General features: G+C 40.7%; 3 protein-coding genes across 11 annotated transcripts in view; all 3 read left to right on the plus strand.

The window, feature by feature from the left end:
- tacc1 (transforming, acidic coiled-coil containing protein 1) overlaps positions 1-3,981 on the plus strand; it is a 32,380-nt gene extending 28,399 nt beyond the window's left edge. For 4 of the 6 annotated variants that reach the window (XM_079861660.1, XM_079861658.1, XM_079861659.1 and 1 more), the window contains 7 exons: positions 197-319; positions 567-643; positions 735-778; positions 890-1,050; positions 1,139-1,245; positions 1,697-1,817; positions 1,934-2,897. In XM_079861660.1, the coding sequence (XP_079717786.1) occupies positions 197-319; positions 567-643; positions 735-778; positions 890-1,050; positions 1,139-1,245; positions 1,697-1,817; positions 1,934-2,002 (702 nt within the window). In that variant the 3' untranslated portion in view covers positions 2,003-2,897. Of the gene's footprint in view, positions 1-196; positions 320-566; positions 644-734; positions 779-889; positions 1,051-1,138; positions 1,246-1,696; positions 1,818-1,933; positions 2,898-3,703 lie in introns of those variants that run through there. The other 2 variants (XR_013820042.1, XR_013820043.1) reach the window with 1 other exon arrangement.
- Positions 3,982-4,133: 152 nt separating this feature from the next.
- LOC307152755 (uncharacterized protein) lies at positions 4,134-8,669 on the plus strand. Of its 4 annotated transcripts, none has more exons than XM_079861668.1 (4): positions 4,134-4,293; positions 4,393-4,598; positions 5,965-6,078; positions 6,912-8,669. In XM_079861668.1, exons 2-4 carry the CDS (start codon positions 4,550-4,552, stop codon positions 7,124-7,126), a joined length of 378 nt encoding a protein of 125 aa, XP_079717794.1. In that variant the 5' UTR covers positions 4,134-4,293; positions 4,393-4,549; the 3' UTR covers positions 7,127-8,669. The 4 variants fall into 4 exon arrangements, with proteins under 4 accessions (XP_079717794.1, XP_079717795.1, XP_079717792.1 ...); XM_079861669.1 differs by having other exon boundaries at positions 4,415-4,598; XM_079861666.1 differs by having other exon boundaries at positions 4,538-4,598; positions 5,938-6,078.
- Positions 8,430-23,754, plus strand: part of loxl2a (lysyl oxidase-like 2a) — a 34,791-nt gene continuing 19,466 nt past the window's right edge. The window contains exons 1-3 of the mRNA XM_079861661.1: positions 8,430-8,669; positions 10,295-10,582; positions 12,224-12,399. Coding sequence (XP_079717787.1) covers positions 10,315-10,582; positions 12,224-12,399 — 444 coding nt within the window. The 5' untranslated portion in view covers positions 8,430-8,669; positions 10,295-10,314. The remainder of the gene's footprint in view (positions 8,670-10,294; positions 10,583-12,223; positions 12,400-23,754) is intronic.

Here is a 23,754-nt window from a genome sequence, read left to right on the forward strand (position 1 = left end):
CTTAATCTGTTCAAGGGCAAGCTAATAACTGGGTCAGAGGAAAGAGTGTAGTCATTGTTTCATCTCCTAGAAAAATGTGGTATTATGTATGCTGCCATATAGCACTATAATTATTGATAGGAACATATGGTATAATAAATCAATTTCAAAATGAAACAGTTCCTAAAGCTTTTCTCTGATTGTGTTTGTTCTGTAGAGTGAGAGTCATTCTCTGAGCTCTTCAGACAGTGAGACCATAGTGAAGACGAGTCCCGGGCTGGATTCAATCCCTCTCAGTGAGATAGATAAAGCAGCAGTGCTCACGCTGATCAGAGAAGAGGTAACACTCAAACACCTGCACTGTTTCCAGATATACTGTCCTGAGATCAGTCCGGCACAATATCCAGTACACGTAAACACATTAAATGACAAATAAACTAAATAAAAATGGTTACATGCTATTAAATGCTGTTTAATAGCTATTTTTGCTATTAAATTAGTTGTAATATTTTTATGTAGCATTTAAATCTAGTTTTATATTCAATTTAAAAGTCTAAGTGGATAAAGTTGCATTTTTGTACCTGTAGATAATTGCCAAAGAGATCGAAGCCAATGAGTGGAAGAGGAAATGTGAGGAGGGTAAACTGGAGGTCATTGAAATGAGGTACATCCTTATCTAGAACCCTTCCCAGAATGCATCGAGTTTAATCCCCCGCAATGAAACATTCTAACATTATTTACTGATTTTACTATAGGAAAATAGTTGATGAGTATGAGAAGACGGTAGCTCAAATGATAGGTGAGTGATCTACCTCTCAAAACCGTACACATAAAAATACACATTTTAGGTTAAGTGTTTGCATATTTCTGCAATGCACTAATCATTTTTTGTCTGATTTCCGCAATACAGAAGATGAGCAGCGAAAGAACATAGGATCTCAGAAAAGTGTCCAACAGGTAACCCTGGAGAGAGATCAGGCCCTCGCCGACCTCAACTCGGTGGAGCGCTCGCTGTCCGACCTGTTCAGACGCTACGAAAACTTGAAGACTGTCCTTGAGGGCTATAAGAAGGTAAGATGTCTCCTTCAGTGTCCAAAATTCTGAATATATAAACGATTCTTCTGAATGTATACAGATGATTCTGCTGGTCTCTTATCAGAATGAGGAAGTGCTAAAGAAGTGCGCTCAGGATTACCTCACGCGCGTGAGGCAGGAGGAACAACGTTATCAGACCCTCAAAATCCACGCAGAGGAGAAACTTGACAAGTAAGAACCATTTTCAGTATTAGGGTACGTTTACACGACAAATATGTGCTAAAAACAGAAGAAAAACAATTTACTCTTAAAAATATGAGAAAAACCATTGGGTTTTTGTTGAAGGAACCAGTGTGATGCTAACTGCCGGTTGGCCTACAAAGTGACATTATACCTGCACCACTCTATGGGAGCGCAGTGTGCTCAGCCGTTCTCAGCGCCGTCAAAATAAAAGTCAGCCACGCCGTCAAAATAAAAGTCACTACTATAAGCGCGGCTTACGTCACTTTAGAGTTCCTATTGGCGGCGCGAATACAACCAGAAAAATGGTCCTAGGGGAACATTTACAGTAGTTCTCAGAGAACCACCCTGATGGCTAGTTCCTGTAACTAAGTTCCTAGAGCTACCCAGTACGAAAGGGGCTATTGAATGATTGATTGATTGAATGATTTTGTTTTTGCAGAGCGAATGAGGAAATAGCTCAGGTGCGAACTAAGGCCAACGCAGAGAGCGTGGCGCTGAACGCCAGCCTGAGAAAAGAGCAGATGAAGGTGGACTCCCTGGAGCGGGCGCTCGAACAGAAGGTAAACTCTCACACATTCATCCTCACCCACATCTGATGTATATAACACATGCTGTAACATCAACTCAAGATGTTTTCCAAGAAAACCTTATTTAAAAGTCACTTTGTTATTTCCAGAATCAAGAGATTGAAGAGCTCACTAAAATTTGTGATGAGCTCATTGCAAAATTGGGCACAACGGACTAAAAGGAAGGAGAACCTCAAGATTTTTGACCCAAACCCACCCCGACCAAGAACGCCTCTGGATCTCCCATTGCTTTTTTTTTTTTCTTTTTGGAAAGGAGTCACTTTTCCATGGGTCTGGCTCAGGCACTGGAAGAAACAACAAGATACGAGTCCCAAATGTTTTTTACAGATTCAGAAAATGCTGATGTTGGACTTACACTTATATTTTGGTGGTATAAAATGTTTCATTGGTCTTGAAGAAAGTGGGAAAACCACCCACATATCTCATTCTGATGACTTTCTGCTGGCTGTTGTGGCAGCTGTGTGTTTGGGAGAGACTCCGGGTGTGTGTTCAGGTGTTTGCGGAAAGGCCTTGTTCATAGTTTACATGATTGCACTGCTGCTATTTGTAACGGAGGGAGCAAATCATATTATTTACAACTTTTTTTAGTTACATTTCTTGCATTGGATAATACTGTAACCTGTGTAATTATTTGGTTATATATTAGAGATCATGATACAAATTTAAAGGAATTACGGGTTCAGTACGAGTTCAAGATCAATTGACATCACTGGTGGTATAATGTTGATTACCACAAAAATGAATGAATGAATTAATTTCCTCTTGTCTTTAAAAAAAAAAAGAGCAAAAATCCAGGTTTACAGTGAGGCACTTAAAATGAAAGTGAATGTTAAACGTTACAATATTAAGTATTTCAACTGTATATTCACGTCGTACAATATGAGGGTTCATATAATTTCAGTGTGAAAAAATAAGTTAAATGCAATTTTAAATAATATAAGAGCTTAAATAATATGCACATGTTCACAGAATTAATCTAAGAAGAATATAATCGAATATTTCTGCTCTAAAATTGGCCCCCTTCCATTCAAGTCCCTCACTGTAATCTCTGTGCATGGAAAAAAGCATGGACTTATATTACATTGTATGGATTCAAATGACATTTTGTGTTACTCAACACAAATGCTGTCGAGTTTAACTTGTATCGAACCCGGAATATTCTTTAACGGAGTAGCTTTTAGCATATTCAAGACTTCTGTTGTAAGAGTTTGTAGACAGTTGTAGTTCCATACTCTCTGGGTGTTTATAGGTGCCAAATTATCATAATTTATTATATTAAGCAAGCTCTGGTGTTACCAGATGTTCTGATGGGTTATTTTTCCTAGGCTTGAGGTCATAATCTTCCAATCAAATGCTTGCTTCGCAAAACGTAACGGCAAAAAAGCAAACCTAACTTAAAGCACTTCAACTTTTTGTATGAAATTCTTTGTTTTCAAAGTCTGCATGAATTACAGAGAACATCACACGTTTACTCTCTGTCGCAGAGAAGCTGTCCAAAGTTATGCCTGTGGACCGAATCATATTCAAAACATTCAATGAAATCATTACGAGGATTGACAATCTTTTGCCCGACTAGTATACGTGCCTAAAGAGTGATGCTTTCTATTGGCTGTTGCTGTTGTTGTTGTTTTGTTGAGTTTTTTACACACAATTGACTTTATGCACAGCTGCACTACTTCCTGAACTTAAGCCAGCTCCTTTATTTCCTGTCTTACATTATTGGACACACTGATTAATTCAGGTGTGCCTGACCTCAGTAGTCATAGCAACAATAATCAGACACACCTGGATTAATCAGTGCGTCCAATAATGTAAGACAGGAAATAAAGGAGCTGGCTTAAGTTCAGGAAGTAGTGCAGCTGTGCATAAAGTCAATTCCTCTGCGCTATCTTAGTCAAGAATATCCAACTGCCAAATGAATCCGCAATCCATGTGCCAAACGTTAAAGGGTCGTATTTCAAGAGCGTGCTGGTGTTCTTTAAAGTACTCACTGACCTGTGTATATTTTTATGAGAAGTTCTTTTACTGTGTTATTAATGTTTGTAAAGTGGAAGAGAGAGTTGCACAGATATCCCGTTGACTAATATATATTTTGTGCATAAATGCATTCCCTGAATAAAGAAATAATTAGCTTGTTGAATGCCTTAAGAAGTGTTATTCGGTGCAAAGATGCATGTCAGTATCGGTATCTGTGTCTTTACAGAAATGATTCTCAGGTTGTGAGTGTGTTGCATATATAGCTAATCTCTTCTTAAGAGGGATATCTGGTGACAGGGTATTAATATGTGCACTCATAAAGAGATTGTCCTTATGTTGAGGACAGATACTGCAGTGAATTCAATCAAAACAGTGTTGGCTGCAAATAACACACAACAAATGCAACGTTTGAATCAGTGAAATGTACAGTACACTGTTAATAAGTTCCCGGATGTCATTCTGTGGGCTTCTGGTAAGTGTAATTGATCCTGTAGTCATTTTTATAAAGGAAATCTGTGTTGAGATGTTCAGAGAAATGTCCAGAAATCATTTCTCCTGTTTAATGGTGCAGCCCCGTTCATCCCGGTTTACAGTTGATTATGCAGATGCGTTGTGTGTGTTAAGCCGGTGATGAATGCACACTGTGGGATTATGGAGAGGCGCTGAGGTGTTTTGTAGTTAAGACTTCCACAGTCTCAGCACTTCTCTCCACACAGCATCTCCTCAACATGAAGACTCTCCTCGCCGCAATAGTCCTGTTCACCGCTGTGTTACACAGTGAGTATCTGTATAGTACCAGATGCATCCAAATCAAATGTTCTTTTTTTTCCTTTTATATTTCTTTATGGTTCATTTTAATGTTGCCATGATTTTGAGTGTTGATACTCCTGTAATGGAGATTTTGCAAAAATACTTGTTAACATATTAATCAAATATTTTGTTATTTCCCCCACACAAAATACATTTGTGCATACATGTATACAAATATAATATATATTTTATTATTTATTATTATTTATAATAAATATAAATATTAAAATGGATAGATGTATTATGAATAGTCAAATTTGTATATACATTTTGTAACTGTGTGTTAAAAAGTGTTTTTACATTAAATGTAATTATTATTAATATTGACGACAAAATGTTACAAAATGTATATAAAATGGTTTATTTATTTATTTACTGTTAGTTTATTCATGAATTATATGTATATGAAATTATTTATTTTAGATGTATTATAAATAATCACATTTATGTTATATACAGTCATTTTTATATACAGCAACAGGTGTTGTTAATGTTAACAATTGTAACGATACACATTAAATGTAATTATATATATTGATATTGACGACAACACGTTGCTGTTACAAAATGTATATAAAATTGTTTATTTATTTATTTACTGTTAGTTTATTCGTGAATTAAATATATGAAATTATTTATTTTAGATGTACCATAAATACATATGATGATTTGATGCTCAAGAAATATTTCTTATTATTATCATCAATGTTGAAAACAGTTTTTGCTGCTTAAAATTTTTGTGGAAACAATTACCATTCAAAAGTAAGGATGCATTAAATTGATCAAAGGTGACAGTGAAGACATAATGTTAAAAAATATTTATATTTAACAAATGCTTTAATAAATGAATACACACATTTAATAAATGCTGTTCATCGTACTTTCTAAGAATACTGAAAAAAGTATAAAAAGTATAAAAGTCAACATTAATAATAATAATGTTTCTTGAGCATCAAATCATCAGAATGATTCCTGAAGGATCATGTGACTCGCGTAACGATGCTGAAAATGCAGCTTTAAATCACGGAAATAAATTACATTTTTAAGATATATTCAAATAAAATACAGTTCTATTAATGTGTAATAATACTTAACATTATTATTGTTTTTACTGATTTTTGATTAAAAAAAATGCAGGCTTGGTGAGCATTAGAGACTTTTTTTCAAAAATATTTAAAAAAATTGCAATGTTTCCAAACTTTTGACAGGTACTGTATAACATATGTACAACATATATATTCAATACAGTCCTTGTAAAAAGATTACTAGTGTCTGCATAGTTTGGAGTGGTATAATCTCAGATCAGATGTGTTGTCTTGTTCGGTGTGTAAAGGTGAGGGGTTGAAGTGTTACACGTGTGTGTCTAAGAACATGGAGGAGTGTTTCCAGCAGGGATCGACAGTGTGTCCTGCTCACTCAGATGCCTGCTCTACTATCACAGGACCCAGTGAGTACACACACACACACACACACACACACACACACACACACACACACACACACACACACACACACACACACACACACACACACACACACACACACACACACACACACACACACACACAAACAGAGAGAGAGAGAAAGAATGAGAGAGATTGCTTTTGTAGTTCGCTTACTGGCCACATGGAGGAGACATCAATCTTGACCATTTCTGTTGCGTTTCAATTTAATATAGTGGGGCAAACCACCGGGGCTAGTTGTCACAGTTTAACCCAAGTGATTATTTCCGAGGCTGTGATTATTTATGAAATACAATTTATGTATAGACACATACCTTTGAAGCACTCAAATAACAAATATGGCAATAAATTATATTAAATATTATAACTAATAAAATAACAAGTAAAATATGCGACAACATTTGCTAAGACCTGATATTTATAGTATGAAAAGTACTCAGTCAGTATGGTTCCACTTCTTTGCAGTATCTATAGCAACAAACAAACAAACAAATAAAATATAGATTTTAATTTGGAGGACAGAATTCATAAACAATGTGCTGATTTAAGTCAGTTTTGAACTATGTGTTTGAAGCCGAAAACACTGCTAAACAAACATTCATGTAAATTATCTTCTGACTCAAAGCCTACAGTTCTGTGACAACTAGCCCCGGTCTGCTCTATTACATAATACTGTGTGTGCTGGACTGCACACACACTCAACCAACAGCACAGACCAAAAGAGGATATCTGACGTATCCTTCAGCAATGGTCGGACTGAGGGAGTGTTACTGTAAGTGATGTGTTTCTTTAAATCTATGTGTTTTGTTCACCACAGACTCTGTGATGAAGTCATGCGCTTACAAGTCTTTCTGTGACAAGTCTCACATGAGCAATGGTGAGGTGAAGCTGGAATGCTGTTTCAACGACGACTGTAACGGCCCGCACCGGTCCCACAGCCACGGGGAAAACAACGCCGCCCCGAACCTGAGCTCCAGCCCTGTCCTGCAGCTGGGGGTCCTGCTCATTACACTGGCTGTCAGTTCCCTGTGAACCCTGTAGTCATATCAAATAAAGCCTCCTCTGATCTATTTAATGTAACTGATAGATGAGCTTTTGCCTGTTGAGCAGCAGCATAATCTGTGTGTGTGTGTGTGTGTGTGTTCATGCTGTTACACACACCGGGGTTAATTAAACACTGCTTAGATTTTGTGTTGATCTCTTTTATTTTCTGTTGTACTTGAGCTCAACTGAGCATCTGCTGAACTAATGAATAAACTAATAAATGACCAGGTAAAAACATTGTTAATTGTGATCTATCTATCTATCTATCTATCTATCTATCTATCTATCTATCTATCTATCTATCTATCTATCTATCTATCTATCTATCTATCTATCTATCTATCCATCCATGTCTATCAATTATCCATCCATGTCTATTAATTATCCATCCATGTCTATCCATCCATGTCTATCAATTATCCATCCATGTCTATCAGTTATCCATCCATATCTATCAATTATCCATCCATGTCTATCAATTATCCATCCATGTCTATCAATTATCCATCCATGTCTATCTATCCATCCATGTCTATCAATCCATCCCATCCATGTCTATTCATCCATCCATCCATGTATATTCATCCATCCATGTACATCTACCCATCCATCCATCTATCCATCCATCTGTCTATCCATCCATCCATTAATCTCCAACGTTGGACAGACGTTGTATTGTGATTGAAAATGAAAATCGGATTCTGACATCAACCCGACCTTTGTTTCCAACCAAAATCAGACGTCTGTCCGACGCTGGATGTTGACGTCAACCCGACTTTCGTTTCCATGCAACCAAAATGCAACCCCTGCAACCAAAATCATCCCCTGACTGACGTTACTACTTTCTACTCAAGGACTTTGACAGAAATGTAGTGGAGTAAAAAGTAGCCTACGATATTTGTCTTTCAAATGTAGTGAAGTTAAAGGAAAAAGTTTCCAGAAAAAAGAATACTCAAGTAAAGTAGGCTACAGATACTCAAAAAGTGTATTTAAGTACAGTACTCAAGTAAATGTACTTTGTTACTGTCCACCTCTGTCAATCCATCCATGTCTATATCATCCATCCATCCACCCATGTCTATCTATCCATCCATCCATCCACCCATCCATGTCTATCCATGCATCCATCCATCCATGCCTGTCTATCTACTACTGTATCTATCCATGCCCGTCTGCCGTTCTGTCAGTCGATGGAAAAGTAAGCGTTAGTCGTGCATGAGAACCCTCACGTAGGTCTACAGGGCATCCCCAGCTGTATGGCGACAGTCATGTGCAGCACACACACACACACACACACACACACACACACACGGGGCGTCTGTGACTTTCATAATGTGTCGGCGATGGCTGGTTTCATATTGCAGTGCTGGTGGGAGGCGGTGAAGCGAGTGTAGCCTGCTGGTTTAAAAGTGTTGCAGGAGACAGACAGAACCAGCGCTGCTGCACCAGATCCAGATTCAGATCCAGATCCAGATCCAGCTGCGCGTGTAACTGGGCAGAGTTTCTTCACTACAGCAAAGTTTGTCCAAAGGTAAGTTAAGGCGCCAACCAGAAATTATATTTAGTATTTAATCATTTGTTTAACACTGAATCGAATTCTGTTTGAAACTTCAAATGCTGACATCGAAGTTGTTTTGGATGTCTTTATTAATAACGAAATGTGATTATGATATTTGATATAGCCATGCCTGGAATTTAACCCCAATAATATGAATATGTAGGAACAATCGTTACAAAATTACAGTCATGTTCTTAGAAATGTACTCGTTCGTTGTTCATGTTGGCTCCGGCATAGACTTTTGCAAATGCTTGTATTTAATGTATGATTATAAAATTGTGTATTATAAAAGAAGTGATGAGGTAAGCCTTCTACAACTTTCCTTGCGCCTCAAATACAAATGATGTATATGCCTATAGTTTTCTCCAGAAAATTGTTTTTCAAAAATCAACAATGTTTTTTTTTTTTTTAAATAGCTAAATTGCTTTACAGCTTAGAAATATAATGACACCATCGCACGCACGCGCGCACACGCACTCTTTTAATTATACTTTTATTTAATTGCATCTCTGTATAATAAACTATTAATACATTATCAATGTGTACAAACTTATTTGGCTCTGAATAGCATATTATATAAGACAATTAATGTGTAATGAATGAAACAAAAAACAAAACAAAAGAAGTCATAGTCATAGCAACAACGTTTTACCAATGATGTCATGAATCTAAGTGTGTTTTCCTGCTGCACTGACAACACTGAAACGAATGAGGTTGCATTGTTTGGACAGTGATTGACATCACGTTAAAGTCTCTATAAATGAATAAAGCGACTCACTGTAAAGGCAGCTTTTAGTGAATTATTTGGAACAGAATCCCTAAGGGAATGAGTCAGGAAATGGGATATTGTGTTACGGGTAATTGTCCTGCTGGGTGGACAGATGAGGAGTGTGCTAAACTTTAATTCAGCCACTAATCTTAACATCATATCGTGAAGATAAAAGTTTAGTTAGCCTACTTCACACAAAGTACATGATACGTGAATGGGAGTTAAACATCTACTTCTATGAAAATGCCCACTGTGGTTTTGGCGGTTAGATGTGTATGAATGAAGGAGGTTGTAATGTCATATGTGCTGCTGTTTCTAGAAACTAGAAACATCCTGGAAACCATTCGGCATAGTTCTTGTTTGAAAGCTGAGCTGTCTTTTTTGAGTTCAGAATTAATGTGCATATATATGCTGCTTTTAATGCTGTACATGCATTCCTTTGTGAGACATCAATAATGTCTGTAGGTCTTATTCCTACAAATAAATCCTCTGACTGACAGAGATGATTGGGATTTGGGATGAATGATGGAAACGGTAGACACTAGACATCTGTCTGCATGCTATAGCCTCAGGATTTGGGGAAGGGTGGACTGACATTGAGACGGAGTTCAGCATGTTCATACACATGCTCTGCATTAGTGAAGAAAAGACCTTTACCTCCCTATTCATCTAATCAGTTTTTGTGGTCATTATACACTGAATTGAGTATGCTGATGTCCAGTTCACCAAATGAATCTGTCATGAATAATGTCCCAAATTGGTTTAGTAAATCAGGTTATTTTATGTTTCATTGTTAATCTTGTGTTTGTGCTGTTTAATGCTCTCGCAGGTCTCTGTGGAAGTTTAGCCATGGCGGTCTCTTCTGCATTGTACATCTTCAATCTGTTGGTTCTGATTCAGGCCCAATCTGAATCCCAGCAACCCAAGATTCAACTCCGCCTAGCCGGTGATAAACGCAAGCATTACGAGGGTCGTCTAGAGGTCTTCTACAACAATGAATGGGGGACTGTCTGTGATGATGACTTCTCAATCGAAGCGGCTCATGTTGCGTGTCGGCAGCTTGGCTTCTTGGGCGCTGTGGCTTGGTCCCCATCTGCAAAGTTCGGACAAGGAGAAGGTAGGCAAGAATTACTCCAAAAACTCAGTCTGATAGCATATTATAAGCGTATGGTCCATTGAAAGATCCACAATGTGGAATTACTAATGTAATCCATCATGTTTTAGTCATTAGCAGTAATTGATTCCAATCAGACGAAAAAGTATGGAAACAAGATTCAACCTCAAGAGCAGACATAATCTCATCTCTCTGTCTCTTTATAAAGAAGCATGATGATTTGTTTCAATAAATCTGTCAAAGATTGTAAATCAAACTCCAGAGTTCAGTGGGTGGTTATGATTGAGCCCTATGGAAGAATAACCACTGGCCTTCCACTTTTATTTCATTTTCCACTGAGTATGCAAAATCATATGCAGCATGTAATGCACAGTGAGAGGAATTTCTGGAAGGATAACTTTATATTGAAGCAAGGAAAATAGCTAGATCTAGACTGACTAGGTCGGTTAAAGATGGTTTACCAAGGAGGTTTTGCTGTGTCACTAGCAGCCTTTTTAAATTCATCCTTCACTTCAAAGCTGCATGACATTTTTGAGAAATTTTAAAGAATGAATGGAGACTGGGACTTTTAAGCTTCAAAAAGCATCATAAACTTATATTTTCATTGGATCAGTGAGTTGATCCCGAGAACCCAATCAGTCATTGGGTCATTCAGCATATTCATTAAAAAGATCCCATTCAAAATAACAATTAATTTATTTAGGGCAGATCTGATTTTTTATCTGATTTTGGTCTGTTCATTGAACAAAGACTTTCAGAACACTTTAACATTATAGCACACAAGTGGTGTGAAGCACTTTTAATGATACCTTTATGGTGCATTTTAAGGATATTGTTTAAAAACTCACCTTTTGTGGAAGACATACAGGTTTAGAATTAGATAAAGTAGAATAAGACGGTACATTTTGAGAGTTCCTTGAAAAATGATAATGTTCCCGTAATTTACTCACCCTCATGCCAGGTGTATATGACTTTCTTCTTTCAGCTGAACACAATCAGAGTTATATTAAATAATATCCTGGCTCTTCCCAGCTTTGTAATGGCATTGAATAGTGTCCTAGTTTTGAAGCTCCAAAAAGCACATCCATACATCATAAAAGTAATTAATAGGACTCCAGGGGGTTAATAAATACCTTCTGAAGTGAAGCGATGGGTTTTTGTTTTTATAATCAGTGGTTTCCGGCAACATCCATAAGTGCGTTCATGAGAGAGTCGAGTTCTGGCGGAAGGGTGACCTCTGACCCGATGTAGGACGTAGGCACATCGTAAACTTTTTAGAGAATTGATGAACGCGGAAGGGCAGAGTATAGAGCAGAGCAAAACAAAACGCCGGTCACAAATAAGTAGTCTAAAATGAGAAGTTTTAAAGAAAATGTCTGAGGATTTCGATATTAGAGAAGAGAAGCTATGTCATACGTCGGGTCAGAGGTCACCCTTCCGCCGGAACTCGACTCTCTCATGAACACGTGAACGGCCGTTGCCGGAAGCCAGTGATTAAAGTTTATAAAGTTTTAAATATGGATAGTTTTCTTCCAAAAACCCATTGCTTCGCTTCAGAAGGCCTTTATTAACCCACTGGAGTCGAATGGATTTTGAACATTTGCTGGTGATTGACAAAACCAACAATTGTTCTTTGTTCCACAGGTCGCATTTGGCTAGACAATGTCCATTGCACAGGAAGAGAGAAATCTTTAGCCGAATGCCCCTCGAATGGCTTTGGGGTGTCGGACTGCAGGCACAGCGAGGATGTTGGGGTGATGTGCAATCAGAAGCGCATCCCTGGCCACCGGTTTATCAGTACCATGAACAACAATGTTGAGGTACGTCAAATCACTCTGGGCTCATGGAACATTGTAATCATGGTAGTTTATTAACCTAACTGATGTTGACAGTGCTGAGTCACTTGGGTTTTACTGAAATGCAGTGCAGATGTGAGTTCAGAGCTAGTAAACCAAGCCTGTGGTAATTAGATTTGAAACAGACCAGGGGCCTGTACCATGATGGTAGTTGAACAAACTCAGGGTTACAGGATTAGTTTCGAGTTGACAAAACCAAACCAATCCAACCAGGCTTGGTTGGTACCATGATGCTGATCATCAACTTTCTCTGTCAACTCAGGCTTTGATCCTGAGTTTAGGAGTTTAGGTGTGACATCAGTAGCGAACAGCCAATCACATGCTGAGAAAGAGTGAAACTGTGATTCATTTCCCGCGAGAGAAGCAGCGCGATTCACTTCTGCAGAATGTTACGAGATTGAAAAATATTAAGAATTGAAACAAATTTACACAGCAAGAAGAAAATATCTGTCTATGAAAGAGGACAACTAAAAGAAAAAGTCTTGCTATATTAGTGCAAGTAAAAATTGTGAAGTTAGTTTATACAGTTGATAAAGGTATAGAGAGAATTGGATATTTAAGCTCACATGTAGTCATTTTATACCTTTATCTGTTGATTCTAAAGTGTATTTATATTACCTTCATTTAAACTGTGCGTAATTGTAATTGATCAACTAAAATTGTGTATGTGTGATCGATTAAGAGTATAATAATTACATAAATAATATCTATATCATACAAAATTATTATTCTAAATAAGCATTACTAAAGGCCAGGCGATTTTGTCTTTAAAAATCATTTGCTATGTATTGATCTTTAATTTGAAGTAGAAACAGGTGGAATGACTTTATCTCATCAGACATGTGTCACTTTGCTCACAGCTGATTGGCCCCGGTTCGGTTTGCAACCTCTTACCTGGAACATAATCTGCCCCGGACCATAGTTACTATGGCGATGAACACTACTAAAAGCCAAACCACTTTCATGGTCCCTAAAACCCAGGGTTGGCGCAAACTAAACTGAAACATACTTGGCTAGCCACCTAAACCGGCTTCATGGTATAGGCCCCGATATACCTTTGAAATGCCTTTTTAGGATGACAATATGCACCAAAGACCACACTGTATCAACAAAACCACACTGTTTCCCATCAGAAGAATCAATAATCCTACCCAGAACCTTCCTCAAAAGCATTATTTCTTAAATAAACGACCACATATCTTTGTCTTATCCGGAAATTCAGTTGAGAGGAGGTTCTGCTTCCCCCACATTCCCTCATCATCTTATCTCTTGGATAAAGGGAAGTGAAGCTCTACTACTACTGGTCACACATTCCTCTCCAAAGTTTGCCGCTCTAGAATAGTTTTTTAGCATTCAATCCTCCTTTTATGACGTGCCAGCTGTCTACACACACCCGTTTTCTTTGATGCAAAGGTCTGTGCCAGAATCATGAAATTTGTATATTTGCCATGTTACTGTGGCAACCACAGTAAGCAGGTTTAAAGATGGACCTTTGAGAGCGATCAAAGAGCCCATGGTGTGCTTTTCCATTTCCACTACCCTGAGGTTTAATGACATTACCACATTGTGTGTCTCTCCCCCGATCCTTCCAGTCCCAGAGCCGCTCCCCCACTCTTTCGATGCCTTCTTTGGGAATTGCTGACTAATGGAAGGAATGAAAGCAAAACGGAATCCCACCCGTCAGACGTGAATTCTTTAATTATGAGAAGCAAAAAGACTGCGTTGGTTAATAGTTTTCAAGGAGGCAGAGTGTTTTTCTGGTCTGGCATGAAAAACACCAGCCGTCAGGTAGGGAACCTTCTCATATTTACGGCGTTCAGAAGTCGTCATAGTTGGGTAAACTTCTATAGAGGTGAATGGGATACGGCAACAAATATAAGTTTTGTATTCCCATTTTTTCCAATAGCAACGACTTTCCAAAAGAGGGAAAAATATAAAGAGATTGATTACAGCAGTCAGAAGAGAGAATGTTAAATTTGTCGTCACTCCCTCAGCTGTTGTGTTAGAAAAATACAAAAATACAAATACCGGCCCACATCTGGACCATGTGGAATCCACGTGTACCAGATGTGGGCCGGATCTGGGCCGACACTATGTTGCTGTCTGGGGTGTTAATCTGTTTTGTAATTTACTGTAAAGGTAATAAATATAACACAAAGTGTGGCATTTTAAATGTAAATACATTTCTTTTAGAATGAAAATATGAATAACTTTGCGATGTTGATAACTGTGGAATCGTGTTTGTGAAAAAGGTTCCGCTGGTAACCTCAAATTTCTGTGATGTCACCAGGAGACAGTCTGTGAATGAATGTGAGAATTGGTAGGTGTTATCGTGACTTTTCCTGCGTCACATCCCAGAAGTCTGAGACACAGGCAGTCTCTGTGAACCTTGTATGAGTGAATTCTCAAACACCAGCGCAGCAGGGTGAACTGAACTGAGACAGACGCCCAGATTCCTCAGGCTTCCTTTCACAGCCAATGTTTTTATAAGCAAGAGTCCATCTTTTTGTGTATTTTTTCTCATCAATGGACAATTTGATGTCAGAAATGACAAAGAGTAGCCAAAACTGGCAGCCGAACAGTGCTAAATTCTTAGCGCGTCATGAGCAGTGGATTACGAGATCCTTCCACAAATATTATCCTTTGCCAAAACTGGAAAATTGCTAAATAAGGGTTTTTCTGTCATATACATACAAACAACACTGTTTGAAAGTCTGTTTGCCTGTTTTATTTACCTTTCCGGGGTGTCAGCACAGCTAGCCAGTGTGCGCTCCACCCAGCAAACATTACCTCTTAAAGACCTTGTTTAAAGATCTAGGAGAAGATGACAGATAGAGAGTTTTACTCCGTTGCATCCAGTATGCTGCTATGATCATATTAGCTTATTATTTACATGTAAGGAGATACTCCATTACCCTGAAAACATGTAGTGGTTAGCGTTAAACATTAGCGTTAGCGTTATTTCAGAGCACTAAGTGCAGTTAAGACCATATATTTGACTAGCTGGGTTTAATGACTTGTGAAACAGTTTAGAAAAGTAATTTAAAGACTGTTTAATTGGATGACCTCTCGCAAAAGCACAAAATACTTGATCTTTCCAAGATGACATTAGCTTAGATGCTCATAGATTTATATTTTTCCACAGAAGCACAGATATTTTTCACATTCACATTTTTGTGTTAATAAAGGCATTGGCTGAAATCCTTCTCTAAAGACAACCACCCATAACAGATAATCAGATATAATCAGATATATAACTTATATAACAGATTTTATACTTATAACTGACCACATGCAGCTGGACACTAATTTATTGTCTAAACTAATAAGAAAGACAAAAGACAGGCTCTCAGAACAGACAGCGGGGTAAATGAATGAGTGAATGGTTTGTTTTGTATTCTTATAAACATTCAGAGGAACAGAAGAACAGCTTATCGTAATCAAATGAATCGCCACCACAAACAATCTGCCACAACACATGGAAACAATCAGCGGTCCACAGAATGGTCATCAAAAGTTTAGAGCATGAAAGCTGTTTGCTTGGTTTGAGTAAATTGGATTTGTTGCAATTAATCAGCTAATGATTATATAATTTATTTCCATGTTTGTCTATAGCAGATGTTTCCTACCAATACAAATTCACGTTCATGGCATATGCAGGACTAGCAGATGAAACCTCAGACAAAATTCAGTTACAAAATGATTCAAATGATTCAAAATCATTAAATATTGAGTAGTACCTACTTTATTTCAGTCAGCAGTCTTCAGGATAGAACATTGTAAGGTCATGTTCATAAGACAAAAAGACAGGTCAGGACCTGAAGAAGATTTAATGCTTATAATGGATTGCACTCTTCTTATCATGGTGATTGATTTAAAAACATATAGGCCTATAAATTCACCTACAGACAAAGCATGCTGTTAAGTCAACAAACCAGTGTCGGTCTCAACCAGTTGTCTCAACAGAATGCACCAGGAGTGAATCTACATGCTAAATGTAGCCTGAAGAGGTCAAAGTTCAGGATTTTCCACCAGGCTAAGAGGTGTTGGCTTTCTCTCACATTCCATTTTCAAACAAGAGTAGGAAACTCAAGATTCTTCATGATTTCTAGACAATAAAACGTCTCGGGTTACGTATGTAACCCTCGTTCCCTGAGTAGGGAACGAGACGCTGCATCGATACTCGATACTTTGGGGAATGCCTTCGGCATGAAGCGTCTGAAGTCAACTATGGAACTATTCCAATCTTGATTGGTGCAACGTCACCCGTGACGTCGCATGTGACGGTGATCCGGAAGCTACAAAAGGGTCACAGGAACCAGGAAATGTTAGCTTCTAATTGGTCAAAGCAAGTCGTTCTCAGGGGCGCGAAAAGTGTGGCCGAGGGATGCAGCGTCTCGTTCCCTACTCAGGGAACGAGGGTTACATACGTAACCCGAGACGTTCCCTTTCGTAAAGGGAACTCCCGCTGCATCGATACTCGATACTTTGGGGAACGAATACCCACGCCGCCACACTGAGAGAAAAAAACGCCCTGGTATAAAGCATCTGGTACACTCACGGACGATAGAATGAGTAGAGGGCAGATCCAAACTAGCTTGTCATAAGATTTGGTGCAAGAAGGGGAGGTCTGGAGCCGGAGGCTCGACTGACCTCATGGCTGGGAGCCCCAGACAGTAGAAAATATTAGATGAGAGGTGAAGGCAGAAGCGCACCTTGTACTTCAAATATGAGTGGTTTTAGATAACCAACTGTACTCTTAATAAAGGGAATAGCTCCTAACCCTTGATGCATAACTAGATGGACTGACTCCTCTCAGCCTGAGTCCTAATGTAGGAACCTCAAAGGCTACGACCTTGACCATCCGACACATGCGATGGAGGATGGAATACCTGAAGAATCTTAGCATTGCCTACAAGTACCTCAGTACCGGGCAAAAATAACGTTGAGTGGCTCCCACGCTAGCAAGTAAGAGGGGGCAGCACCACCACTCTTCCAGGGAGTAAGACGAGCAGGAAGCAGACTCAATAGATTCTCCTATATATACTTATATATCTCAAATATATATTTGTATACCTCACCCACAGGACATGATGGGTGCCAGGGATAACCCATCAGCCTGATGCCAATAGGCTGGATGACAGGATTCATCCTCCAATCTACAGGAACATGGAGTTTCAGTGGGAACGTCCTTTCGAGAACACCCTTAGAGGCTTGTGGAGGGCACTGAGGCCGCCACAGAGGCCCTAAGCATGAACAGGAGATCCCGTTAGAGAGCGGGATGGAACACCAGTACTGAAGCCAGTGGGCAGTAATAAACTGGGTTCAATGCCCTCCCTAACTTAATTGTTTAGTTCCTAGTAGAGTGGGGTTCTAGTATGGATGTCCTGACCACCTCGGTGGAAAGGGCAACCTAATTATGGGTGGGACCCCCTCAGGGGCCAGACCCATAGTCTCCATAACTCTGGTCGGGGATGAAATAATATACCATCAGCCTGAGACAGAAGATCTCTCCTAATAGGAATTTTCCATGGAGGACTCTCCAAGAGACTAATAAGGTCCGAAAACCAAATTTGGGCCGGCCAGTACGGAGCTACAAGGAGTAGTCTCACTCCGTACCTCCTGACCCTTTCTAGAACCCCAGGGAGCAGAGCGATCGGGGGAAAAGCATACAGATGTGACCTCAGCCACATCTGTACCGTGGCATCCAAGCCCAAAGGAGCTGGATGTGAGAGAGAGTACCAGAGCGGGCAATGAGAGTTCTCATGAGAAGCGAACAGGTCAACCTCCGCCCGGCCAAACTCTCTCCATATAAGCTCAACCACTTCAGGGTGGAGCCGCCATTCCCCGGGCCTCAGCCCCTGCCTCGACAGGATGTCTGCTCCCATATTTTCAACCCCAGGAATATAAATAGATCTGACAGAGAGAAATTTGTCCTGGGACCAAAGAAGAATTTGATGCGCCAGTCTACAAAGAGGGCGAGATCTCAAACCTCCTTGGCGGTTGATATAAGAGACCACCGACATATTGTCTGTCCTAACAAGAACATGATGGCCTCTGAGGTCTACAAGGAAGTGCCTCAGGGCAAAAAATACAGCCAACATCTCCAAGCGATTAATATACAATGTGAGATGATGGTCTTTCCAAGTACCTCGGGTGTAACGGCCCTCCATAACCGCACCCCAGCCCGTGAGGGACGCATCCGTGGTCAGAGTTTTTCTCTCACATGGTGCTCCCAAAACCGGGCCCTGAGACAGGAACCATGGTTTCTTCCATACGACAAGAGAACGAAGGCATCTGCGCGTAACTCTGATCGTACGAAAAGGGTTTCCCAGAGGAGAAAATCCCTTGTTCCTGAGCCACCACTGCAAGGCCCTCATATGGAGCAGACCAAAGGGTACTACCGTGGAAGCTGCAGCCATAAGACCCAAAACTCTTTGAAAGTGTTTGACAGTGATAGCCTGGCCTAACCTAATACTCTTCATTGTGTTTAAGATAGTATTTATACAAGCAGGAGACACTTGTGCCCGCATTGTGACTAAGTCCCACTCTACTCCCAGGGACGTAGTCCTCTGAAGAGGAGTTAAGGAACTTTTCTTGACATTGAGTCTCAACCCCACACACCTCAGATGGCGCAAAACAACATCTCGATGTTGAATTGGTAGTTCTTTTTGACTGAGCCAAAATGAGCCAGTCATCTATAAGATACGGACCCCCTGAAGTCTCAATGGAGCAAGGGCCGTGTCCATACATTTAGTGAAGGTGCGAGGGGATAAGGCTAGGCCGACTGGAAGAGTCCAGAACTGATGCGCTTTTCCCCCCAAAAGCGGATCTCGGAAACTTCCTGTGATGGGGTTAGAAGGGAAAGAGGAGTTAAGGAGCTTGTGGATCTATCAAGACAGACCAGTCCTCGGAGCTGGTCTGACTGACAGTCGGTAACTTGAATCTGAACCCCCTCGGAGGTTGATCCAGTACCCTGAGATCCAAAATAAGGCCTAACTCCCCCCCCTCATAGGAACTATGAAGTGCCAGCTGTAGAACCCGGGCTCCCGTAACCAAGGAAGAGCCCACTTTGAGGTTTCCTGTGTTAAGAGGGACTAGACTTCCTGTTCCAAAAACCGACCCTGCTCGGGGCTGGCCGACATGTGAACCACCCTTAGTAGATAATATTTGTATATTAGCTCCACCATAAGCAGGACCCCCTAGGCTATATTTTGAAGACCCCTCGGGGTGTCTAAATATGCCATTATGGGGACCAGTCCCTCGAGACTGGCCTCGGCTATAAATTTCCAAATGGCTTTGGTGACCTGAAGCAGCTAACTGGCAGGAACTAACCAAAATATGCTCTCTACAGACCTCCTGAGAGGCGGCGAACTCGACAGTGCCGCAACGTCTTCGGGCAGATACTGCGATTTGTGTTCGCTGGAAGCCGATGTGTCCCGAAGCGCCATCGGCGGCGGGAAGCAAACATCGATTTCCTAAGGGCTGCATAAGGGGGCGAGACTCCTGTACTCGCTCTCCTGGGGGAACGCCCATAAGGGTCTGCGTGTTACGACAAGACCTCTTAGTTGAAGCCTTCTTAGCCAGAGAGACAGTCCTCAGACCTGTCTTCGGTATGGAGAGCTTCGTGCGAGAATGTTTCTTCTGGCCCCAAGCCTTATACGGGGGGGCACGAGAGGAAACCTTCTCAAAATATGAGGAGCTGGCGGCTGTCCCATGAGGCTGCCCCCTGGCAGCAACCCCATGAGACCTGGACTGACAACTGGGGATAGCTGATTGTCGCTCTGCCTCCTGAAGCCTCTCGACAACGGTTCTTGCCGCGTCGCCAAAGAGGCCAGAAGGTGAAAGGGGAGCATCGAGAAGGAAAGCCCTGTCTTTCTTCCCGATCCACAAGCGAATAAGCCATAAATGTCTCTCTGAGACGACTAGTGCTGCCATAGAACGGCCAATAGCACGGGCCGTCTCTTTAATAATACGGAGAGATAAGTCAGATACTCTACGATATTCAGTAATATAGAGTGAGACCTCCCAGTTATCATCCACCTGCTTGAGGAGGTCAGCCAGGTATGCCTGTAATAACCCCATCGTGTGTGGGCATGCACCAGCTCGACCACCGCCATATATGCTTTCCCTAACAAATTCGATGTACGAGATTTGGAGGGAAGTGTCTGAGCTATCAGGGGTGACGCAATGTCGGGGAGAAAATATTTCGCAAAATATTCCTCAACCCGAGCCATCACCTAATAACCATTTTCATTAGATTCCCTAATGGATGAGTAAATATATACATGGGGGAAAATAATTGAGATGAAAATGGATTTTTCCACGATCTTGATACCTCAGTATGGAGATCAGTGAAAAAGGGAAGGCTCTGACACGAAGATTGTGACTGGGTCTGCAGGAAGCGCTCATTCATTTTATTTTTCTTAGTCGCTTCCTGCTTATTATATGGCCATTTAACATTTAATTTAACCACTGCCCTGATTACAACCTCCAGCAACTCCTCACTAACGGGAATATGGGGTGGCGAATCCCCCTATCCACGTGATTCAGTGTTAATAGATAATATCTAACTCCTCGGAGCCAGATAAATCAAACGCTGTGTCTTTAACACGGTCGGAAGAAGCCGCAGCGCGGGCTTCCGAACCGTGCGCGAGACCAGTGGAGCTGGTTAATAAACACTGAGAAAGGGTCGCAACCGTCTCAGTATCATATGCCAGCCCCACGTGAGAATCACATGCATACAAGCGCCGCGCTGCCTCAACAGACGCGGGACCCGATGCACTGGAAACGCGAGCCTGATCTAATTGATCGAACAAGCTCAAACGGGAGCGGAGCTTTTTCATTGAAAACAGTTTGCACAGACAGCGCCCTCGAGCACCGCCCGTGCATGCTCCACTCCCAGACAAACTACACAAAGCGTGTGTGTGTCATCCTCGCTTAAATAACGTGGGCAAGGGGACGCACACTGCCTGAATAGCTTCTCTTTTTTCGCCATAAATAATACTCTTTTCACGGGACAAACAACACCAAATAGAACAGACAAGATGACATAGAGCGCTTGCTGAAGACCAGAAGCTAACATTTCCTGGTTCCTGTGACCCTTTTGTAGCTTCCGGATCACCGTCACATGCGACGTCACGGGTGACGTTGCACCAATCAAGATTGGAATAGTTCCATAGTTGACTTCAGACGCTTCATGCCGAAGGCATTCCCCAAAGTATCGAGTATCGATGCAGCGGGAGTTCCCTTTACGAAAGGGAACTGTGATATTCAAAACCAGGAAACCAGGATGTATAGGGAGGGGAGGTCAGTTGTGAGGTTAGGGTGCCTTTAACATCAATTCTTTTGGAATAGCAAGCATAGAATGTACTGATTTAACTGAAATGGTATCTTGAGAAAATCCTGAAACACACATTCTGAAAGCTCGTGTGTATTTGGGACGGAACTACATGTTTATCCAAACAATGAATTTTGAATGATATCAATCCACAATCTGACTTGCGATGCAGTCTGGAATAAATCACACCATGTTTGTTCATTTGGCCTGAGGAAAACTTGCCCCCTGGTTTCTCCCAAAGTTTATTTCTCCATATCTGTCACCTGATGGGGTTTAGGTTCCTTGCCACCGTCGCCTTTGGCTCGCTTGGTTGGGGTTTAAAAGACACTTTATTCTGAAATGTTATCAAATTGGCTGCAGTTGGTTAATAGTTTTCAATGAGGCAGAGTGTTTTTCTGGTCTGGCATGAAAAACACCAGCCGTCAGGTAGGGAACCTTCTCATATTTCCGGCGTTCAGATGTCGTCATAGTTGGGTAAACTTCTATAGTGGTGAATGGGATACGGCAACAAATATAACTTTTGTATTCCCATTTTCTCCAATAGCAGCGACTTTCCAATAGAGGGAAAAATATAGAGAGATTGATTACAGCAGTCAGAAGAGAGAATGTCAAATTTGTCGTCATTCCCTCAGCCGTTGTGTTAGATAAATACAAAAATACTAATACCTGGGCCGACACTATGTTGCTGTCTGGGGTGACAATCACATCGTGTGTAGAGTTGGTGGGCGGACTTAACATAATGATGGCAGAGTTGTGACGGTTCCGCGTGACTTCCCTGCTACTTGAAAACAAAGAAGATGGCGGCTGCTGCTGGCGAACAGCGGTCTTTCGAAACGGCTTTGGCCGTGACTCTGGAAGACTTGGAGTTAAGCTTTTGTCAGGCTTGTCAGGCTAAAGATGGGCGATTTTTGGAAAAAGTAATTATTTTGACAATTCCATTTAGTGCCACTAGTGGCAAAGAAAATAGTCAAGAACGAGTCCATGACAAGACCAAGAGCATAAAAATATGGTTTTGGACTTGGAAGTTATTTCAAGTCAAATCGATATTTCATGTCTAATAATTTATTTATTTATTTGGTTAGTAGCAGTGTTGTAGTCCTCAAGATAGAAAGGGGAAACAACTATTTAAGTGACTGGTTTTCAGAGACAATGGTCAAATATACAGTTTATGGGTCATACCAAATTTTGTCCAGTCAGAATCATGTACTCTATATAGTGACAAGATGTCTTGATGCATTGACTTTTAAGTGCATTTAGCTGTATTGCTGCCTTTAGTTTTAATGTAAAGGCTCATGCATTCTTCCTAAAACTCTTGTCCCAGAAACCAAGATATGTTCTGACCAGTGTCTTTGTCCACAAACGGTTTAGATTTTCTCCCGTTTTTTGTGAAAAACCACCCTTGTGGGAAGAACGTAAAGGTTGAACGTAAATATGCCCAGAGATGAGAAATGAGAGTTTAGGGATCATGTTAAACTGGAGCGTTTCCTTGGAACCGACGTGTTCATGGGACCCCTGTGACCCTTTACTGCTCCCAAGAGTTCACCATTAGTTCTGTCATACTTTGTTTCTTGTCCACACTCTCTTTTCTTTCATGCAGAGTCGCAAGTGGTGCCCTGACACAAAAATGACCCTGAGGACAAAAGCCTGTCTGAAAATGGCATTCCTCGCAGACAGTTGTAGACAGGCTGGCTTTGGAGCGGTGGTGTGAATATGTGTGAATATGCGTTGTGTGTTTGATATTGTCACTGATGACACACTGAGCTGTAGAAACGTCCTGCTTTTTGGGGTGTGGGTATGATTGTTTGTACATTTGCTTGTCTTGTAACAGTTGAGAAAATCCAGATGTTTTTCATGTATCCCCTTTCTCTGGAATTCCTTCAGCAAAAATCAATATATCAGCTGAATCCATCCATCCCTCACATTTTTTACCCCTTTATCCGTTTACTTCCTCAAAAAGTGCTTAAAATTACTCTGTTCCC

This window comes from Squalius cephalus (genome assembly GCF_949319135.1).
Source record: "Squalius cephalus genome assembly, chromosome: 24".
In the NCBI taxonomy this organism is placed as follows: domain Eukaryota; kingdom Metazoa; phylum Chordata; class Actinopteri; order Cypriniformes; family Leuciscidae; genus Squalius; species Squalius cephalus.